The sequence below is a fragment of the Xiphophorus maculatus genome, chromosome 22 (genome assembly GCF_002775205.1).
Source record: "Xiphophorus maculatus strain JP 163 A chromosome 22, X_maculatus-5.0-male, whole genome shotgun sequence".
Taxonomy (NCBI): Eukaryota; Metazoa; Chordata; class Actinopteri; order Cyprinodontiformes; family Poeciliidae; genus Xiphophorus; species Xiphophorus maculatus.
Window position 1 is genome coordinate 10,457,889 of NC_036464.1, and position 20,895 is coordinate 10,478,783.

A 20,895-nucleotide genomic window follows, 5' to 3' on the forward strand; every position below is an offset into this window, starting at 1 on the left:
TTCACACACATAATTTTGCAAACACTCCAAAAACTTCAATTTTATTATCAGAACTGAGCAGAGCAACTTTTTCTGCATGTTTTTTTGGGTGTGTTTTCAATACTAATTGTTTTTGTGCTTATATTCTCCCACCTTAACTGTGGATGCGTTCAGTTACCATGTGCCCCAGCTCCGTGTTGCAAATGCCACACTTTTTAGTTTTTTTTTTACTTTCATTTCACAATTCTGCACATCTTGTGTTAGTCTAACACACGAAATCCTGAGAAAATACTTTTGTTGTAACATGACAAACTATGAAAATGTTCAGATCAACTCTGCTACTTGTTTATAACAACATCTTACTGCTGCTGGTTAGGATCAGCAGGTTGTTACACTACTTTGGTTCATCTGCCAGGCATTTCCCATCAGGTCCAGTAGTTCGGCTCTGTTTTGACTGCACAAGCTGCGCTCGGCGCTTCGAGTGGCAGCTCCACATCACTTTCCCTTTTTTCTTCTTCATGGGCGCACCAGGAACCCACCACGCGCACATTGACGTAAAGCCCTACAAGTCTGAGGGATGCAACATCAGATGTGCTAACGACACTCTGTTAGTTAATTAGTCATGGAGGACTGCGGGATGAACACGGTGTGACCCTGAACAAGGGCTTGTCTGACTAGCCCTGGGTCCTTTGGCATGGCTCTATTGTTCAATAGAGTCCTGTGTGTCGACTGGAAGAGGGAGCGAGAGGAGGGGTGGGGGCTTCTCCCTACTGACTGCCTCAATTCAGCAGGAAATCAGAGCAGCAGCATCCCCCCCCCTTTTTCCCTCCCTCCCTCCTACACAGGCCCTAGCAACCACGCCACGCCAACAGTTGCCAGGCAACCAGACAATGCCGAAGCCACTGGCTGTGGTGTAAGAGAGAGTTTGTGTTTTGCATGTATACGTTTTAGCAAAGGATGGGAAAGGAAACAGTTATGCTACGTGATGAAAAATCTAAAGAGATTAGAGTGGATTAGGACAAATTAATCGTGTAGGATTTGTGACGAGATGGATGCATTAGCAACATGTCATTTCACTTCTGAGCTAAATTAGGTCAATGTGAAGTGAAATCACAGAGACTGTCCTTCACATGAAACAGACCATCTATGATTCCTGGTCCTGTTTTTATTACAGCTGCTGGGAACATGTACTACTGAAATTCAGCAATAAATCAGGTTAATGCTCTTATTTTAAACGTTAATTTATTTTAAAAGTCTTTTTGAATGACAAGAAGTATCTCTATGTATAAAACTTGGTATAGTGGTTTTTATATTTTAAACAGGGGGGAAAAGCTAACTCCCAAAATATTTCATGTTACTAAAAAGTCATTCATATATATTTGGAATCTTCTGTTTATTTATAAAGCTGTTTGTGTTTTTAAAACCAAGTGAAGGACTTTGCTCTTCCAATGAAAAACGGAGCGAAATGCTCAACATGCTCACCCTCCGTTTCAGAGTAAATTAACAGGAATAAAGACTCAATTATTCATGTATATCACCAGCTGCTGTTCCCAGATTTTATAAATAAATAACTTACCTTTAAATACCACATAACACATTGCACCTTTAATCTGCATATTATTCAAACAAAAATATGCAGTTTACTTGCCACATTATTCTATTTAATGTCTATTTAACTTCACTGAGATTAAGTAACCAATTCAATAAATTGCAACAGAACAGCAGGTGGATGAAAATAACAAACCTGTACATACAGGGAATGTTCAGATTTTATTCATTTAGAGTATGAAGCTGTACTGACTAGTTTTTCTCTATGTGTTATTGCTCAGATATGTTTAAATAAAGCCATAAGAAGTTCCATCTGTGGCATGGCAAAAGCGATACAGTATAGGCAGAGCAATGTGAAGGTGCTTTTGTGAGATTTTTTGAATACATGTAAGATGCTACATGTGGCTGCTACAAACCAGCAATGTGCATCAGCCTGAACCCTAAAGTGAAACATAATAGAGGCAGCATCCTGAAAACCTGTAAGAGGTTGCAATTGGGTTGAGGTTCAGCTTCCAGCAAGAAGACCATCAACATAAACCCATCCATCCATTTTCTACCTGTTTATTCTTATTGGGTAGCAGGAGGAGCTGGCACTTGTAGTCATTGGGCGAAAGGTGGGATGCACCCATGGACTGTGAGTAAGCCAGTATACCTGGAGAAAACACACACATTCACACGGAGAACATGCAAATTTCATACAGAAAGTGACCACTAGGATGGAATTCATACCCAGAACCTTCTGGGTTTGAATCAGTGCTACCAGCTGCGTCACTGTGCAGCCTAACATAAACCCAGACCTATCAAATCCAATCTGTGTAATTTGATGCTCACAGATTCTCCCCATCTAATCTGCTTGAATCTGCTAGAGATTTTATTTTTTATTTTTCGCAAAAGACAATAGGACAATATTAGTCTCCAAATGCCCCGGGATCAGGATTGAGCCTGGGACAACTGTGCTGAGGACTGTAGCCTCTCTGTATGCACCTGCTCTATCACTGAGCTTTGGAATGCTCCTGTTTTATTGCTATAGCCTAAAAATGAAAAAACATGCGTTTTAACCTTTAATCCTTTCCGTTCACTTCTACTTTATGTTGGTCTATTACATGGCAGCCCCATAAAATTAATTTCAGTTTGTGGCGATAAAAGTTTCAGGAATAGGAATACCTTTGAGTTGTTTATTCTTCACTCCGAACGCCAGACGGCGCTCTGCTGACACCGGCCCACCAGTCCCATGCACTTTGACTCCGTTCTGTTGTCTCTGATCGGTTCTCATTTGAAGAGGATTTAGCAGGATAATGGGAGTCTTCCTCCAAACGGATGGATATTTAGGACTGTCTCATTATCTCAGCGGTGGCAACACTCGCTGTTAAAAATTAACCCAACGACTTTGCTGATTAACGTGGCTCTATTTAATCAATAGTGCGTGTTTAACGTGTTGCTCGGTGTATGGATTTGTTTTGCTACATAGCTAGTTAGCTGCTAGCTAATAGCGTTAATTTAAACATGCAAGACAGTGCAACTCTCGGTTTTGAAAATAAACTTAAGTCAGATTATGAACGCGCTGTGATCTCCTCTGTCTGTCATCATGTATCTAAAGTCAGTTCTACCGAGTAACGGAACAAGGAGCTGCGGAGTTGCCGATCTGAGCTAGCCTGCTAGCATTGAACAGTTCCGACAGCGTGAGGATTCGGGCTGTGGCGACCAGCTGATCGGCTCCCCGGGTCAGCTGCTTCCAGCATCAAGTGTTTGGGACCGGATACGTTTCCAGCTACAATGGCTAATGTTACAGACCTGCAGACAAAATACAGCAAGCTGGCGCAGGAGTATTCAAAGGTAAAAAGGAAAGAAAATTAAACGTGATTTGCCATGTGATTCAAGTTCCAGAAATTTTGTAATCTGATTATAATAATACATACAGGCTCAGAGAAAATAATAATATTGTCACGGTGCATGTCTTACGGCAGTAACACATTTCATACCATGTTTTTTAATAACTTGTTTTCTATAATTTGCTACAGAGCCGGTCTCAGGGTATATGAGGCCCCCAGGAAAGTTTTATTTGGGCCCCCATTTCCAGTTAAGCCTAGCGGTCACCACACCACCATTACTATCTCTTTTAAGCGCTTCATGTCTAATATTTTACAGTTACTTTGTGCAAATAATGTAAGCTACTTCAACACAATTGTCTGATAATGTTAAATTACATTTGCTCTTTGATTCTTTTTAATGTAGCCTTTAAAATTTTACCAATTTTGTTTGTGTGTGGGGGTGGGTAATATCTACTTAGATTAATCACAATAAGAACTGCTTATTACTACTTGTTTAGGTAACTGTGTGTTACAGCAATTATGGCAACAAACACAAATACCGGTCTTGAAAAACCATTTGAAATACACTTCTCTAGGACACTAGTCACATAAAGAAGGGTGATTTGTAGCATTAATCTGCACAAATCACACGCATTTAGTCATATTTTTGAATGTATTAATATTTATTAATGCTTTCAATGAAAAAACAGTGGAGAAAATTGTGAAAATCACAGTCCTGTCGATACAAACGGTATTGTTTTATTTTATACATCATCAATTGGAATTTATTGTGACAGGGATACATCAAAATTCTTATAAGCAGTTGCATTGTTTATTCGATCAAAACACAATTTGTTTTGATCCGGAATCATATTCTGGCAATTGCAATCAGTCAAAAAAGGGAGTAATATAAAGTTCTCTGAAAATTAATGTGTGAAATTGAAGCATTTTTATGACAATTTAAAGATGATCAAAATATACTGAAAAATATCTTGGTGTGCAAAGGTGAAAGCAAATGGCAAAAAATGGAAGTAGGAAGGGACAAAATGACAGCGCTCAGTTTACAAAGAGGTGAAGTGGAGCTGATAACAGTTTACACAACCTGATAGCACACAAGTAAAAGAAGCTCAACTGGATCAGGATAAGTAGTCTGCTTTGAAAGTCTGGTTCAGTATTTGTTGTAACAAATGCCAGTATGTATCATTAATTGGTGCAACTACAGAGTACAGTGGAGTAGATAGAGCTGACCATGTTTTCTGTGTAAAGGAATTTGCTCACCTAAAACATTTAGGCGTATGTAATTTAAACTTCTGCATGTTCTTAATTAACGGTTTGCACGCCCCAATTCCTAAGGTGTACGATATAAAATATTTAAAAAGCTGTGCCTCTGTGAGCTTGAGCTCTGCACGTCTCGTTTGATGTTTTAACTACCCAAAATGCAAGATGTGTTAAAGACGCCGTAAACACTCCTGATGGTTAATTTGTGATCTGGTGACAGTAAAGCCTGCCTGTCAGAGCGTTCTGTGGAGCATTATTTCAGTCCTTTGTTTCTCTGTCAGCTGACATCACGGGGAGTGTAAGCTGCTTCCTCTTTAGCTCTCATCTCTCCATTAACTAAGCACCATATCCTGAACCAGGAAGTGCTGACTGTGTAACTGTCAAACATTCATATTCCCTGTCTAGATTTTTAAAAATCTACTAGAATTCAGTAGGTTTTTGTGACTTCTGATTCTGGTTAGAAAGAATGAAAAACTTCAAAGAACTGGTAGTAATACACATAATTTTTTTGTGTATTTGTAAATCAAGTTCACTCAGGACTTTATCTGTGTCTGTATGTCATTGTTTTTCCTTTTTTGTGTTTGTTCTCAGCTCCGTGCCCAGAACCAAGTGCTGAAGAAGGCAGTTGTAGATGAACAGGCTAACTCTGCCTCTTTAAAGGTACATTACAGATACTGCTAAGACCACCGTCTCATCTGCATGCAAAGTGTTTATCATAATATACATCTGAAAAATTGGCAAAAAATTACATCCTCTTTAAGATTTTGTATATCAGTGCAGAACCAAGTTGACAGAACCAATCTAAGGCTGGTTGGAACTAGTTATGGCCTCTTCTGCAACCTGTTGCTGCACACTGCCTGTCAGCTGGGTGAAAGAAGGTTGCTACAGTTTTCCCGAACACATTGTTTTTGCAAGAGTAGGAATAATTGTTGCTTTTCTGATTGGAATATCATATTATGTTTTTTAAAGTTTTATTTTCTAGTTTTACTGAAACCTTAGTATTTCTAATGAAGGTCTGGATAGTTAGAAATCTACTGGATTTCTAACCTGTTGTGTTTTCCTGCTGGAAAGATGGGCACAGACCCTTTGAAAAATTATTTTAGTGGAAGGAGATGTTTATCCATACAAGTCTTAAATTTAATAATCTCTAATGTAGATCTTCAGAAGTATGCCAAGATTTTAAATACTTTGTATTAGATCCAAAACAGGGACATTCACTGCTTATTGGGTTAATTTTTATTTTTTTCCTCAAGAAAATTGCTACTGCCAGTTGTGAGATCTATGTGCTGTATTTCTTTTAGGATTGTTACACTGAGGCAAAACTACAATGCCCACAGTGCAGTGAAACAAATCAGCCTGTTTTTGAGGAAATTTTGAATGCAGAGCCAAGAAATAAAAAGATACATGAAAAAGTTCCTAACAATGTTAAATATAAATTCTTACATTAAGTTTTGTGGTTCATGTACGTCTTGAAATTAAATCACAGTGGTCTTGAAATAATGTAAAATTTGTCGTCTCATGTCTTTCTGTTTATTGCTTTATATTGTTCTCATGGTTTCTCAGGACCAGCTGAAGCAGAGGGACCAGAGCCTGAGGAAGCAGGAGCAGGAGATGGACAGCCTGAGCTTCAGGAACCAGCAGCTCGCCAAGAGGGTGGAGCTGCTGCAAGAGGAGCTGGCTACTAGTGAAGGCAGGAGCAAAAAGGGGAAGGTGAGTTTTTACCAATGGAAATGAGTGCTTGGTGAAGGAGGGGAAAATTTTTTATAACTGAGTAGTGGTCAAAGAATTATTCATAAAACGATATAGGCCTGTTTGAAAAGGTTTATTGAGGAACATTTTAGGTAAATTTTTACAAATCAGTTGCTGTTTTCCTTCCAGGGTAAAGGAGACTCTCCACTGCAGCCAGGCCTGCAGACACAAAGTGTTTTCAATGAAGATCTGCAAAAAAAGATAGAAGAGAATGAGCGTCTTCACATACAGGTAGGCATCTACTTTGTATAATTTCTAATTCTGAAAGTATGTGTGATGACCTCTGACCTTGCCTCTTCTCCATACTTATTAGTTCTATGAAGCCGATGAGCAGCACAGGAAGAAGGAGGCCGAGCTGAGGGCCCGGCTGCAGAAGCTGGAAGGAGAAGCAGAGGAACACCAGGCTGTTGTTGACGGACTCACAACAAAGTATGTGGAAACCATCGAGCGCCTGCAGGGGGACAGAGCTCGTTTAGAGGTGAGAACCAGATTTCATCAGTATGAAATCTACTGATAGATTAGTTTTGAGATTTTAAAAAGCACATATTAAATGTATTTTTATATTTTCCAACAGCTGAAAGCACAAACTCTGGAGAGGGAGGCGAAAGACTGTCGAATGCGAACGGAAGAGTGGTATGAAAAAAATTAGTTTTGATATTATGGGGACAGATTTCATAAGTTTTGCATGTCAGTAGTGTCTTTACAAATGACCTTGATTTGCCTGGGTGCTTTATAATAAGTGAGAACATTTGGTTCTGATAGGAAATAAGTTCTCCATTGCTGTATAATGATATTACTATATCATCCATTATAATTCAGGAGCAGTTTCAAAAAAGAATAAACCCAGAAGTATTAAGCGGGAACTGCATCGAATTAAATTCCTTGGAGAAGCCTGTAGAGAACGGTTGTTAAACACACAGACTGTTTTTTAATCATGTTTTTGTTGTGTGTCTGCAGCCAGCAGCAGTTAAGGCGCTGCCAGTCGGAGCTGAGCAGGCAGGTGAAGCAAAACAGCAGCGTCATTCAGGAGAAAGTGCCCTTTAACGACACCAGTAAGTGACAGGGATTGTCTCTGAGCAGACGCCAATTTAAAAGCATTTAAATTGCTGTGCCTCAGAATTTTACAGGCACGACTGTCAGATTACGTTCTGGTTCTTAATGATGCGTTTCCATGTTGATTCATCATGGTTGAATGATTATACAGCAAACGACTTCAAGCCTTGAGTGCACAAGTTTAAATTCTTTGTGTTTATATTCTTAACAAGTTGCACATGTAGTCACACACTTCATGTCTTCAACATGGCGTTGGAATAACTCTGACTGTAGATTTGGCTGCTCTAATTCACAGAATTAGTGGAGCTTATTTAATATGCTATTTAATATGGCTGGTTTTCTGTCCAGACATTTCAGGTCAGGTCCGTAGGAGAATCTGAAACACTTCCCAAAAGGAATTTTGATGTGTGTTTAGGAGAAATCCAACTCTTATCGAGTTTCAAACCAGCGACACCCAGCATTTTGTTTTGAGATCAAAGAAACGTGGTTAGAATCATCAAAAATAGTTAAGAAACCACTGAATAGTTAAGATTACCATAAGCTGGAAACTTCTGGAACAGCTGTGTTAGTAATAAAGCATGGACTTAGATGGTGCGGCCAGTTATCAACGACAACATCAAGTAAAACTGAAACCTGCAGCTAGGCAAGCCAAACACCTTTTTGAGTAAAGTTTTGATAGTCAGAGGAGAAAATAACAAAAATTTTGCCTGGAGGAGTCTAGATTACTCTTTCGAACCTAGTTATATACTCACTGCGTTGTCAGGCATGGTGTTGAAAGTATCATGCTTAGGGCCTGTTTCTGTAACTGTGGTAATGGTCAATTATACAAGTCGATTCCTCAGATTAACCTCAAACAACATGATTGAACCTTGGAGACTACTGGGTGCTCCAAATGGATAATGATCCTAAAGCTGGTTTTAAATAGATAAATCAAACATAATATTAATCACCTTAACTCTGCTAAAACGTGGGAACTATCCTTAAAAACCTTACCAAGGAGCTCCTGATGGTAACAGGAAGTATCTTTTCTCTTCAACTTGCTAAGAGATATTTATGCAGTTTCACTCGGAGTGTAAAGTTGAGAGATTGTTTATCTTTATATTTGTTTTATTATATACATTATGTGTTTTTACTTGTTAATCTCCCAAAAAGAAAGATTCAAATAGATAGTTAAAGGACCCAAATGAGTGTAAACATCTGATCAAAACTCTTGTTCAGCAGTAAGCTCATATTTGTGTTTGAAGCTTTACAATATTGTTTTGTTGTTGATAAATTTTGTTGCTGTGATTTGATAAAACTTCTTTTATACTGCAGAATTTAGTGACTATAACAGCCTAAATGTGCCATCACACAACCGACGGCACCAGGTGAGTGAGAAACAAGTTCATAGCTATTTAGTTATTTGAAAACTGCTTTGTTGCAGAGATTACACTAAATTACACACTAATTAAAGGAGCTTTGCCTTTGTTTGGATGCAGCTTAAGGCTCGGGACGTAACAAGTCAAGCCCTGAGTTTCATCCAGGACCTGGTGGCTGCTCTGCTGAACTTCCACACCTACACAGAGCAGCGGGTCCACATCTACCCTCTGGACTCGTCCATCGAACCCATTTCTCCTCTGAACCAGAAGGTGGGGCCGTCACACACAAACACGTCCAGCAGCTTAAAGATAACTCTTTAATTTGGTTGTTTAGAAGGACTGTGAATTATTGTTCAATTTAAGAAGTAGAGTTCCTGTCTCGCCACAGTTTTCTCAGTATCTCCATGAGAATGCTGCCTATGTGCGCCCCCTGGAGGACAGCTTTCTGCAATTGTACCAAAGCATCACAGAGGACACTGTTACAGTGCTGGTGAGACTCTGACTGAATGTTTTCTATGTTCAGTAAGTAAAAAAAATCTCTGAAAGACATTATGTGTTGAAATTAAGGAGACTGTTGTCATGCTGAGGAATTTCGCTGAGAATTTCTCCTCCTACACACACTTCCTGCTGAAGATTCTTCCCTACCAGCTGAAAAGGTCAGCACTGTGTTTGAAAGAAAGCATGCTGGGAAGTGGAGGAGGCTGTACAGATAGCCATCGTCTGCTCTGGATTTTTTATTATTATTTTTTTTTTCAGTTTGGAAGAAGAGTGTGAAGCGCCTCTATGCACTGCTGCCCTGATGGCGAAAAACCGGGAGTTACAGAGTGACATGAAGAAAGTTACCACCGTGTTTGAGAAGATGCAGAACTACATCAACCTCTTGGCCTTACCCAGTAAGTTAACCTGCAACAGCTCAGCTCTTTTTTGTTTTTATTACTCAGGATTGTTACTGAATTAAGGATTCAGAACTTCTTTTGGTCAATTTTATTCCATTTGTTTTAATTGCAAAATGTGGACAAATGTGCAGTGATACCTTTAATGATATAAAAAGATTAGCATACTGCATTAAATATTAATTCCTTTCAAAATAAATCCTCACAGATTGTGGATTTATTTATAAATGTCTAATCCATTTTTCATCTCAAGAAAAAAAAAATATTTAATTAACCTGTTCAGTAAAAATGTAAGGTCTAAATGAAAAAAACGTTAATACACTCTACATCCTAATAGCTACTGCAGTGCAACTGCTGATCCCAAATTCTGGGAAACTGCCTGCTTTTAATTACATTTTACTGAAAATTATAGAATCTCCTCAGCTCATTTCGTTCTTGTTACATTTATTGAATTGATCTCTATTGTTAGTAGATAACCAGATGTTTAAATATGTTAGAATGACACACAGGCTTTAGTTGCAATATGTTATGTTCTCTCTCTTTGATAATAATAACAAAGTGAACAAGAAACACAGGTTCTGATCGAGCAGAGCTGGTTGCAGGTGTTAATATGTTATGCTTGTTTAACAAACGCGCACCGTGTGTCTCAGGTGTTCGGCAGGACGCCATGCCACAGAGCAGCACCTCAGCTGTCTTCACCCAGCTGGCAGCTAGCCTGCACAGCCTTCATGATGCCATTAAAGGTGAGCAGCACCATTAGCCGCTTTTGACCCACAGCCTTTCACACTCAATTTCTTTTGTGCGTCGACTCAACATCAACCAGTTTAGAGATTATGAAGAAAACACCATCCTGTCTTTGATATGTCTTTGTCGCTGTTTCTGTACAGATAGTCATTGTGGTCTAATATATGCATTAATTATCTTCAGTGTTACAGTAGGGACTGTGACACCATTTGCATACAAGTCAAAAGAGAATAAATTTGTCATATTTACCAGTCAATGCTTTTGTAAGTTTCCTTTGGACCTTTTGATCCAAATACAAAAGTGTAACTGTGTGTTACAAGTCATCAAAACTCACTACTATGCACTAATTCTTAGTGGAGATTAGCACCTGGATGCCCTTTTGTTTTCTCTAATTAAATCACAGTGAAACAAATTTGCTAATTTTTTTCCCCCTGAAATGACAATATCCTGTGGAAACCTGAAAATGTATATACAAATCCAGATTAATATTAATATTATTAATATATATATATATAAATAATATATATTAATAATATATATATATATATATTAATATATATATTAACGATTAAATCTTTTAATCGTTGATAAACAACTAAATATCTGTGTAAAAAGTCAGTTGTTCAGTCTAAGAATATTTATCTAAGTTTATCATCTCACTTCTCATGTAGTTTCTCTGGCTGCCAGTCCAGCCCAGAATTGAACAGAAAATCTGATCTAAGTGATAAATAACTTGGCACCCCCTGCCTACATTATTGATCTGGTAACTCCATACTTTAGACCCCTACCGTCTTCTGATTGAGTTTTCAGTGTGGATCATTGAAATCAGAAGTCCTCAAATCTGTGTAACACTCTTCCTGTTTAGATGGCAAAATCTTTTTAAGTGTTTTCTCTGTGATTCGTATATGAGACTGCTCTGCTTATTGTTCCATTGTTGCATTTAATCTCTGCTGTATTTTGAATTGGATATAAAGCATTTTCTACCTTGTGTTTTGAAAATTCAGGCTTTATTTTTGGTCATTAATTGTATGAACGCCTCAGCTGCTGTTCTTGCATTTCCAGAGATGTCAAAACATTACAACCAGAAGGCAAGCATAGAGCAGGAGCTCCCCACAGTCACGCAGAAGCTCTGCACCACCACAGAGTGCCTCCTCGGATCCTTGGGCTCGTTGACCAGCATCACTGGCAAGGTATGGCCACCAGGGGGCAGGCAGCAGTCGGGTTTCTGGCGTCTAATCTCCCTTGCTGAGCAATATGTCTGATTTGTTCACTGTAATGTTTTTTTTTTTTTTTACTTCACTGCAATAGGATCACAGTTGTAAAACGACACTAATGTGTTAACAAATAACAGGAGGACTCAGCTGGGCAGTGGTTAGATTTTTGGAAGATAACGCCCAATTCACAGTTTGCACAGCTGCTCTCTGGTCAGAATAATGGGATAAATGATTTCTCTCTGCGATCCAACTCGGTGGCAGCATCTGCTAACGTGCAAGCATGAGATTTGCTTCTGCAACCTGAAGGCAACTGTGAAAGCCTGATTGCTCAGAATATTTATTTTCAAGAGTAACGGAAGAATCATCACCATTCAGTTTATTCACGTTGTTTAATATTACTGTCAACAGAATGAGAATCGGATTTATAAGACATCTGTAAAAGGTTGAGTTCGCAATGAGGTTTTGTATTGAATAAAATTGGATAAAATAACTGAGAACTGATTTGATTAATATAGCCATTCTGTGTTAAATAAAGTGATTCTTAAGATCTTAATTATTTTTCACAGATTGCCACTTTCTTCAGCAACAACTTGGACTTCTTCACGTCTCCAGGCTACAGTCCAAGAGGATGCACAGTGAGCCTCAACCCGCAGCAAGCAGAGAGCATGCTGGCCAACAAAAAGAAAGCAGCTGCCTACATCGACGCCATCAAAATGGTAAGTCATCACCTCTGTGGGGTTTCGCCAAAATGTTATTGGGTCATGAGTTTATGTCAGTATTTTAGGTTTTATTACATATTTCTTATTTTGTTATCAATATTACAGGTGTTAAATAAATCTTTCTTACTTTTGTATTATAATTTGTTTTCACAGGGTGTCCATGCATCCTTAAAAAGTCTTCACAGGTCTTTTGTTAGTGCAGTACTGTTTAATGTCGTATATAGATTTTTTTTCCCTCACTGAGCTTTTCTGTCAGGCTAAAGTTTCATGCAGACATCCTCATTACGTTCTGTGACTTCATCTGGTTGAGATTTCTGGTAACTAACTGCTAATATACCCTTGGTAGCTATTGTTTTTTTTTTTTTTACAGGTGCAAATTTAAGTTTGCCAGAAGGCTGGACGACATTTGTTTTCACATTCTGGCACTTTGGGGGATAAAGCTATAGAGTGTCATCATATGCAGTGTGAGAACAGAGCTGCTGCCAGGAGCCACAAACAAACCAGACATTCCACAGTTTTTGCTATACTTGATTGTAGCACAGCAGGATTCCCAATCATCCCCTATATTTCTAGTTTTTTTTTCTGTCTTAAATTTAATTCATAGTGGGATTGAAAAGGTCTTGAAATTTGACTTGCTGAAACCTGCATTAACAACGTTAAGGTTTTATAAACTTAACATTCTAAAATGTTAAGGTTTATATCTTTTTTTTCTCTGTAAGTTTTATTTACATGTGTTTGTTTTTTGTGTGTTTGTTCAGGCGAGGCCACAGTCGGTTCCTTACAGAGAAGCTCTGTCAAACCGTCGGATTCTCACCAGCTCCACTGAGAGCAGGGAAGGTCTCACTCAACAGGTAAAACACAGAGATAAAACTGATTTCTATAGATATCTGTGAGAACAGTTTATATATTAATAAGATAATAATATTACATTTAATTGAGCTGTGTTTAGGTCACCTGTTAACATTGAATTCAGGGTTAAAGGTTACCCACATGCAGCCACGTTCATCTGTGTCTCTGGTAATGAGAATGAAAGTGTGAAGTGGAAATTGTTAAAACATTGTTTTCTAGTTAAATAAGACATGTTGAAATGGCAATAATTAAAATACTTCAGGTTTTGCAATATGTCATGTGAAACGTGAGGAGTTGCTCTTTAGGGATGGGGTGTGAAGTGTTGAGAGCCTGGCTGTGTGTCTGCGTTCTGTCTTTGGAAAGTGTGTTTTTTCACTCTCTCTTCATCAGAAACCGTTCTGTTATGTTTCCTCATTTCTTCATAAACACTTGGCGTCCTTTCGCTTCTCCAAACCTCCGTTTCCCCACGAGCGTCACTGTCTTCTCATCACCCTGTCGTTTCGGTGCAGGTGCAGCAGAGCCAGGAGAAAATCGCCAGGCTGGAGCAAGAGAAGGAGCACTGGCTCCTGGAGGCCCAGCTGGGGAAGGTGCGGCTGGAGAAGGAGAACCAGCGCATAGCTGACCTGGAAACGCAGCTGGCAGCGGCTCTGGGGGGAAGTCAGAGCTCCCAGACAGCCGCAGACGGGCGGCTCACACAGAGCCACGAGGAAGCTGAGACGACGCAGAAAGCCACAGGGAAAGAGACGACTCTCTGCACCAGCCTGGTACCGTCACTGTTCAAGCTGCTGTTTGTTTTTCGCTTGCAGGGAAAGTTTTTTTTTTTTTTTTTTTTGCCGGTGGCAGCATGTCTGATTAGCTTCAACAAAGGGAGTATTATCACTCTTTTTGTTCAGCTCCCACTAAGCAAGTTTTAGCTTTAAAAAAAAAAACAACTCACGCTTCCAATGCGCTGATGTGGCAGAAATTTTTTTTTTTTAATGCGAGTCAGAACAAAGTTCACGGTGAAGTCACAAATCAGAGCTGTTTGTTTTTCCAAGTCTACTTTGAATTTAGCTATTTTTTGCCATCCCATCTCCCCACATAAGCCCGTCGCTGTCTGATGCAGTCTCTTTAACACATCAACACTGATGAAACTCACATTTATTTATCTGTTTCGACTCCAGGTTGGCATGTTGTGCACAACACCAACAAATGAGCACGTAAGTCATAGCATAATTAACCAATAGCTCCACACAAAAACAGAAAAGATCATTATTTATTCTGCCTTAGTAAGAAAAAGAAAAGTCTCATCCTGCTGTTGTGTCTGTGTTGCAGGTGGGAGACGAAGAGTCTCGTGAACAGCTGATAAAGACTCACTATATGACGAGAGTGGGAGAGCTCACCACCCAGCTCCAGATTTCAGACAGCAAAGCTGTTCACTTTCACTCAGAGGTGAGGACTGCATCCTGTCTGACAGGAGGAAGTGTTTGCAAAAAAAGTGTGCCATGCATTTTTATTTAATCCCCCAATTACTTTAGTACAACTACATACATTCCAGTGCAAAGAAATTGCTGTGAGAATTGACTTTACCAGTAAACGGAGTCCACCTACAGGTAATCAAACCTCAGCTGTTCAACTGTTCACACACTAGGTCTTGATGCTCAATTCAGATATTTTTAAATTCAGAGAAAGCACGGGAGACTCTGAGCGAAGAGGTCAAACTGGAAATTAGATTGAAATTAGATTTTTTATTTTCTGTTTATTGAATAAACCAAACGCAATGTGTGTGAACAATTTCTGACCCCAAAGCGACCTGCATCCGCAGAAGAACGATGACGTCACACAGCAGCGCATTGTTTACGAATCGATTTCAAAGTTTATTCAGCAATGAATGCTGACAGTATTATCATAAAGTTATAGCAAGATGAAGGAAGCTGATAAAAAGAAAGCACAACTAATAGCAGTGGTGTTTTGTGAAGCGTTGAATGCAACTTCTGATGTGTAATCAGAGCCAGGAGTGTTCTGATTGTGATGTGATGCATTTCAGTGAAGCAAACTTGTTTCATAATTTTAGAATTATAATTTCCTTTTTCAACCATTGCTTACATCTGGTCTGGCTTCAATTCTGGTTCAGAATTGCAATTTATGCCCCATGGCAACGACATAGAAGTCGTGTAAAATGTGGCATAACCGTCCAGGCTGCAGATGCTTTCGATTCCGATTTAGTTCCACAGATGGAAGTGACTCAGATCGGATTTTTTTTTTCTGGGTGAAAAGATCAGATATAGGTCACTTTATGGGGGAAAGCCTTTATGAACAAACTGCATCATGATGCACAATGCAAATTTGACCTTTATTGAAGGTCAAATTTGACCTTTATTGAAGGTCAAATTTACCAAAATTGAACTTTCTGTCAGAGTTGATGAGAAGATGGATGGAGCTTTGCTGGAACAAAACCTATTAGAGGCTCCAGAAAACCTGAGAACCAGGAGAGTCACCTTCCAGCAGGACAAAAACCTTAAACATTCAGCTGAGATCCAAACATATCCATGTGTTAAAGCTCTCCAGTCAAAATCCAGACCTGAATCTAATTAAGAATCCTTGGCAAGACTTGAAAATTACTTTTCAAAAAAACTTTTCATTTCATTTTGATGAACGTGAGCTATTTTGAAAAGAACAGGTACAAATTTCAATCCCTGTGTATAAAAATTGTAAGATGCACCAAAAAACGTCCATCTGTAATTCTAACTCTGCATTTGAGATTTTTATTTCCTATTTATAAAAAACAACCTGTTCTTTTTTCTATTGTTTACACCTTGCATCTAACAATCACTTGCATTTATTTTTCTTTTAATTAAGTTGTTAAGGATATCATTTGGCTTTGTATTATTTATTTTTTTTCTGAAAGTTTGATCACTTAAGGATCTTTTATTGAGGTGTTTATGTTTCCTTGGTCGCTGCCAGAGTTCAGCAGATGTTCACTTTGTTGTTCCTGCCTTTAGTGCCGAGCCTTGGGAAAGAGATTAGCCATCGCAGAGAAAGCACGGGAGACTCTGAGCGAAGAGGTCAAACTGGCTAACGAGAACATCACACGGCTGCAGGTAAAGCAAAAACTAGCACCTTCTCTGTATGCACACATGGATCTCTTTCCTAATCAGAATACACGCTTACACTAACTGGAGCGCGTCTCACGCAGGACGAGCTGACTACAACTAAGAGGAGCTACGAGGACCAGCTCAGCATGATGAGCGATCATTTATGCAGCATGAATGAGACGTTGAGCAAGCAGCGAGAGGAAATCGACATGCTCAAGCTGGGTGGCAAGGTACTGCGCCGAGAAGGGTTTTGGTTACAAACCGTTTTAAAGGCTGGATCGGGATCAGGTGGAGGTTTAAATGTGACTTTGTGAGGGTTCAGTCAGACAGGAGATGAGCTGAGAGGTCATCTGTGGTTTGTCTGACTCCTAGTCGCGTTTTATGTAGGGCGCGCCCGCTCAAGTCGTCTGAAAAAGTAATTAAGTCGAAGTCGACAGTAAAAGAGAGGCCTGTTCCCGAGTGTGCATGTTCTTGCTCGTATGCACACTCATCGCTGCACGTCAGGAAGTCACAGGTCAAAACATGTTGTTCTTTGAAGGTAGCCATTTTCTACTGGAACTTCACAAGCTAGCCTCTGCATGTTTTGGATTTCTAAAGAATCTGTAAAAGTGAGCTTCAGCTGTGTGCTGCACTTAAATGCTACACAAAACTTTGGTTTTTATGCCAATCTCTGATTTTACTGTGAACAAAACACCTCAGATTTGACCTTACACATATTTTCTCCTGGTCACTTTGAAATATGCTGGACCTTTTACATCTAGTCACAACAACATCCCAAGGAACTAGTTTCCTTAAATCTTCTCAGTATATGTTTTTATTAGATAGAATGACTCAAACCTTAGAAATGAAAACAACTACAGTCATGATGTAGTATTTAATCTATAGTGATAACTGGTTGACATGTTTGGTTTCTCCTATAGATAAAAAATGCTGTGAGAGGAAATAGTAGTTTTTATTTTTCCCCGTTTATCTAATGTGCCTACAAGAGCTCCTCGTATTGGCTAGTCATTCCTTTGTGACGATTCCTTTCCCTAAAGTGTTTGGTTTGGAGAACAGGTTCAGAACCGGCACGGATCACCTGGTTAGAGCCAGATGCAATACAGTTGAAACCACAATACATACACTGAATAAAAAAAACACATGCACCTTTTTTTCCTCACCTTCTGAAGTTAAATCAAAATCAAACTGCTCTTGTTTATGATCAGGTAGAATTACCAAGATTATTTCTATTTAGTAATTCCACAATAATGAGAGAATAAACATGTCAGAGATGTGTTTGTATATTAATGCCTTTAAAATCTGAAGTTTACATACATTTCCTCAGTTTTTGATAGCATTTTTTATGTCTAAACAGTTCCACTTTGGTTTCATCACATCACAGGATATTTGTCCAAACAGGAAAGCATTTGTTCGTGTGTGCATTTGTAACAGCAATCTGTTTTTTAATGCATAATTCATTAAAATGCAAAATACATCTACAGGTGTTCCACCAATTAACTCAACTGTGTCAATAAACTTATAAGAAGTTTCCATGACATGAAGAGGATCCTTCCTCATTGATTAAAGAGACATTGCTCATCCTGATATAAACGTCTGATTTTGGAGACATTAATAAATAAATATCTTGACATATTCTCCTTCTGTAATTCTATCTGACCTGAAACAGAAGTTTGGTCTGATTTAACTTTAGACTGAGGGAAAAAGAGGTACATTTCTCTATCAGACTTGGTCCTGTCTTCTGTTTTTATTTCTCTCTCCTTACATAGTTCAGCTCATTAAAACTCAAAAAAAAATTTTAAACTCATTTGTTCCAAAATAAATGTTAGCTCTTCAATCAGTTTAAATACTTTTAATTAACTTTTAACTCCCTGGCTATAAACTTCCCTGAAGTAGCAGCTTTAGATATCGGTATTATGTCTCAAAGTGCAACTTTACCTGCTTTCAATGTGTGGAGAGGGACAAAGACCTGGTGAGGTGGAAACTTTATTGACTCTGGAAGTTAAAAGAAACCAACTTATTAACGGGCCAGTGGGACAATACACTTTAAAATTGTATTTTGTTTTTTATGAGTTGTTTCTCAAGCAAGTTTTGTATGTATTATGAGTAAAGTATGAAAGTGTGGACACATTATGCACAGTGTGAGCGTTGTAAGAAACTTTGTTCACCACAGCTGGCTGAAGTTATCTGATTTGGTACTTCAGTAAAGGACCGTTTCACAGTTTTTAAAGGAATTCATTCAATAATGTTTAAGTCAGTGGAAAAGAACTTTAACTAGATCAAGTTTATCTTGTTTATTTTACACTACACCGCTTGGAATTCATAGTTTCTTTTTTATATTATTCTATTTTTGTTTTTAGGCGAATGCGAAAAAGAACAAGAGTCGTTAGAGCTGCTCTCAAACCGTCAACATGTGCGGAGGATTTCCATGCTGCAGAACCTCTTGGTACCGACGCAGTCTCTTGACCTTCAGGATGACTGCGAGTTCAGAGACTCGAACATGTTTGATAAAAGCTTTGTTTTTCTGTTTTCTTGTCACGTCACCTTTTTAATGATTATGATTATCTATAAATGGTTTGGCTGACCTCTCAGGTCAAAGAGGATAGAAAAACAGCTGAAGTGGAAGTTTTTAATGCTCACCGAAGTCAAGACTTGAAGACCAAACCCTGTTAATGTGTGTAATTTTCTGACTAAGTGTGTGCCTGAGTGTGCGAGAGAAGATTGAACTGTGCACCCTTTGCTGCTTTTCTGTAAGTAGGTGAACAGAGTAAACGTTGGTGTGGTCGTACGTTTGCAGGGTGTTGCCTCCTGAAGCGACTCTGACACCGCGCTTTGCAACGTGAGAGTATTGTTTTACAATGAAATGGCTAAATCTTTTTGGATTTGAGATTATCTGTGCAGGTGGTAACTGTGTAACTCTACCCCTTCTGATACATGGATAATGTAACAAGCTGTTGAGTATGATCAAATAGCTTATACAGATGCACTTGAAATCATTACCCTTTCCGGAAACGTTTTCATTTTCAGTCCTCTGGAAGTGGATTGAAGAAGACTTTCAGCACTGATGGGCTCTGTTTACCTGGGCAGGTTGAGGCTCGTGAAATTGTCCAAGTCTGAGTCTTAAGAAGTTGATTGGTAACAATAGTTGTTTTTTTGTTTTTTTTTTATCATCACCAAAGGAAATGTGGATGCATACTCAAAGCTCCTTACGTTAATCTAAGATGTAAGAATAAAAGGAGTTCATGTGAATTCATCTGAAATCATGATGTAATTAAATGTTTCTTAAAATTATGTATACAAAAATTTGCATTTATTCAGAAGTTACAAATCTTTATTTTACCCAGATTTTTATTTTATACAGATTCTGCAGCTGTTTTTTTTGTTTTTTTTTTATTTCAGTAGCTGTCTATGTAACTGGGAAGAGTCGTTGACAGATTGAACCACAATGTAAACAAAGATTAGGGAAATTGTGACTCTTGACAGACTTTTCTATGTGAAACAAATAAAGAAGCGTTGCTCCAGAACCGTTAATTCAAGACTGAAATTTGATCACAGAGATTTGAAAACACCCTTTAACCCACGGGAGAAAACAAATCTGTATTTCACAATGTAACACGTTAAAAGGCACATATGTGAATTAAAATAAAAACCTTGCTCAATACTGAAGTGTGTCAGATTTACCTGGTTATTGAGGTTTTTTGTTTTCTTTAACTTGCCTGACACCAGTGTACACGTTTCATGTCTGGTAAATGGAGAAGACCGGGTCTGTGAGTAGTCTGTAATTTAAAACACAAAAGCAGCCTGTAACAAACTAACCACTAGGAGTTGAGGCAGCACTGTTGAAGAGATGTGTAAGAGCAGGGGGAACACTCGTTTTTAATGTCGTCACTTGTTTTTGAAAGGTCAAAAAGTCATTTGAACCTCTTAGGAATATGCTAATTTTGGACATTTATTTACATCTGAGGTCAAAGTGGAAAAATAAACAATAACAACCACTTGTTTTAAGTGGATGCTGTAATAAAAATGGTCAGATGAAATATACATGTCTATTTTTATTACTACCAACAAGTAAAAAAAAAAAAAAACTTTAAAAAGTATTCTTGAACTTGTGCTTTTTGGTTAGTGTTTTTTGGGAGTTAAGAGAAAACAGCAGTAACATATGATGATACATGGTTTAAAAGGTTTTTGTAAGTCAGGAAATAAAAACTGTAACAGATATGATGGTATTCAGCCTGCCTGGATCATTACTGCCAATAGTATTTTTCAAGTTTCTCAGCTGGTGCAGGTTTGAACTTTGAGTAGGCCATTACAACATGAATATTCTTTGATTTAAATTATTTAATCATAGCCCTACGTGTATGTTTAGGGTTTATTCTGCTTGAACATGAATCCCCACCCCAGCTCCAAGTCCAAAGAGGATTTCTTCCTGTTTTGGCATATATTTAGCTCCATACATCCTACTGTCAGTTTTCATCAGATTCCCTGTCGCTGTTAAAGTAGAACAACCCCGCAACATGTGACTGCCACCACCATGTTTCACAAAGGGGATGATAGTGTGAGAGTCAGTTTTAGTTTTCTTATAGTTTTGCATGATGGTTAAAAGGTTCAGCTTCAGTATCACCAATAAAGTGG

The 20,895-nt window shown here is 38.5% G+C and overlaps 1 protein-coding gene across 1 annotated transcript; it reads left to right on the forward strand.

The window, feature by feature from the left end:
- Positions 1-2,772: 2,772 nt before the first annotated feature.
- On the forward strand, positions 2,773-19,929 carry ppp1r21 (protein phosphatase 1 regulatory subunit 21). The gene is made up of 22 exons (XM_005806814.3): positions 2,773-3,360; positions 5,205-5,273; positions 6,177-6,323; positions 6,492-6,593; positions 6,676-6,840; positions 6,937-6,995; positions 7,320-7,414; positions 8,730-8,782; positions 8,894-9,043; positions 9,162-9,263; positions 9,341-9,429; positions 9,530-9,666; positions 10,317-10,409; positions 11,473-11,600; positions 12,191-12,340; positions 13,102-13,194; positions 13,702-13,956; positions 14,356-14,391; positions 14,507-14,623; positions 16,174-16,272; positions 16,368-16,496; positions 18,624-19,929. Exons 1-22 carry the CDS (start codon positions 3,301-3,303, stop codon positions 18,651-18,653), a joined length of 2,358 nt encoding a protein of 785 aa, XP_005806871.1. The 5' UTR covers positions 2,773-3,300; the 3' UTR covers positions 18,654-19,929.
- Positions 19,930-20,895: the final 966 nt, after the last annotated feature.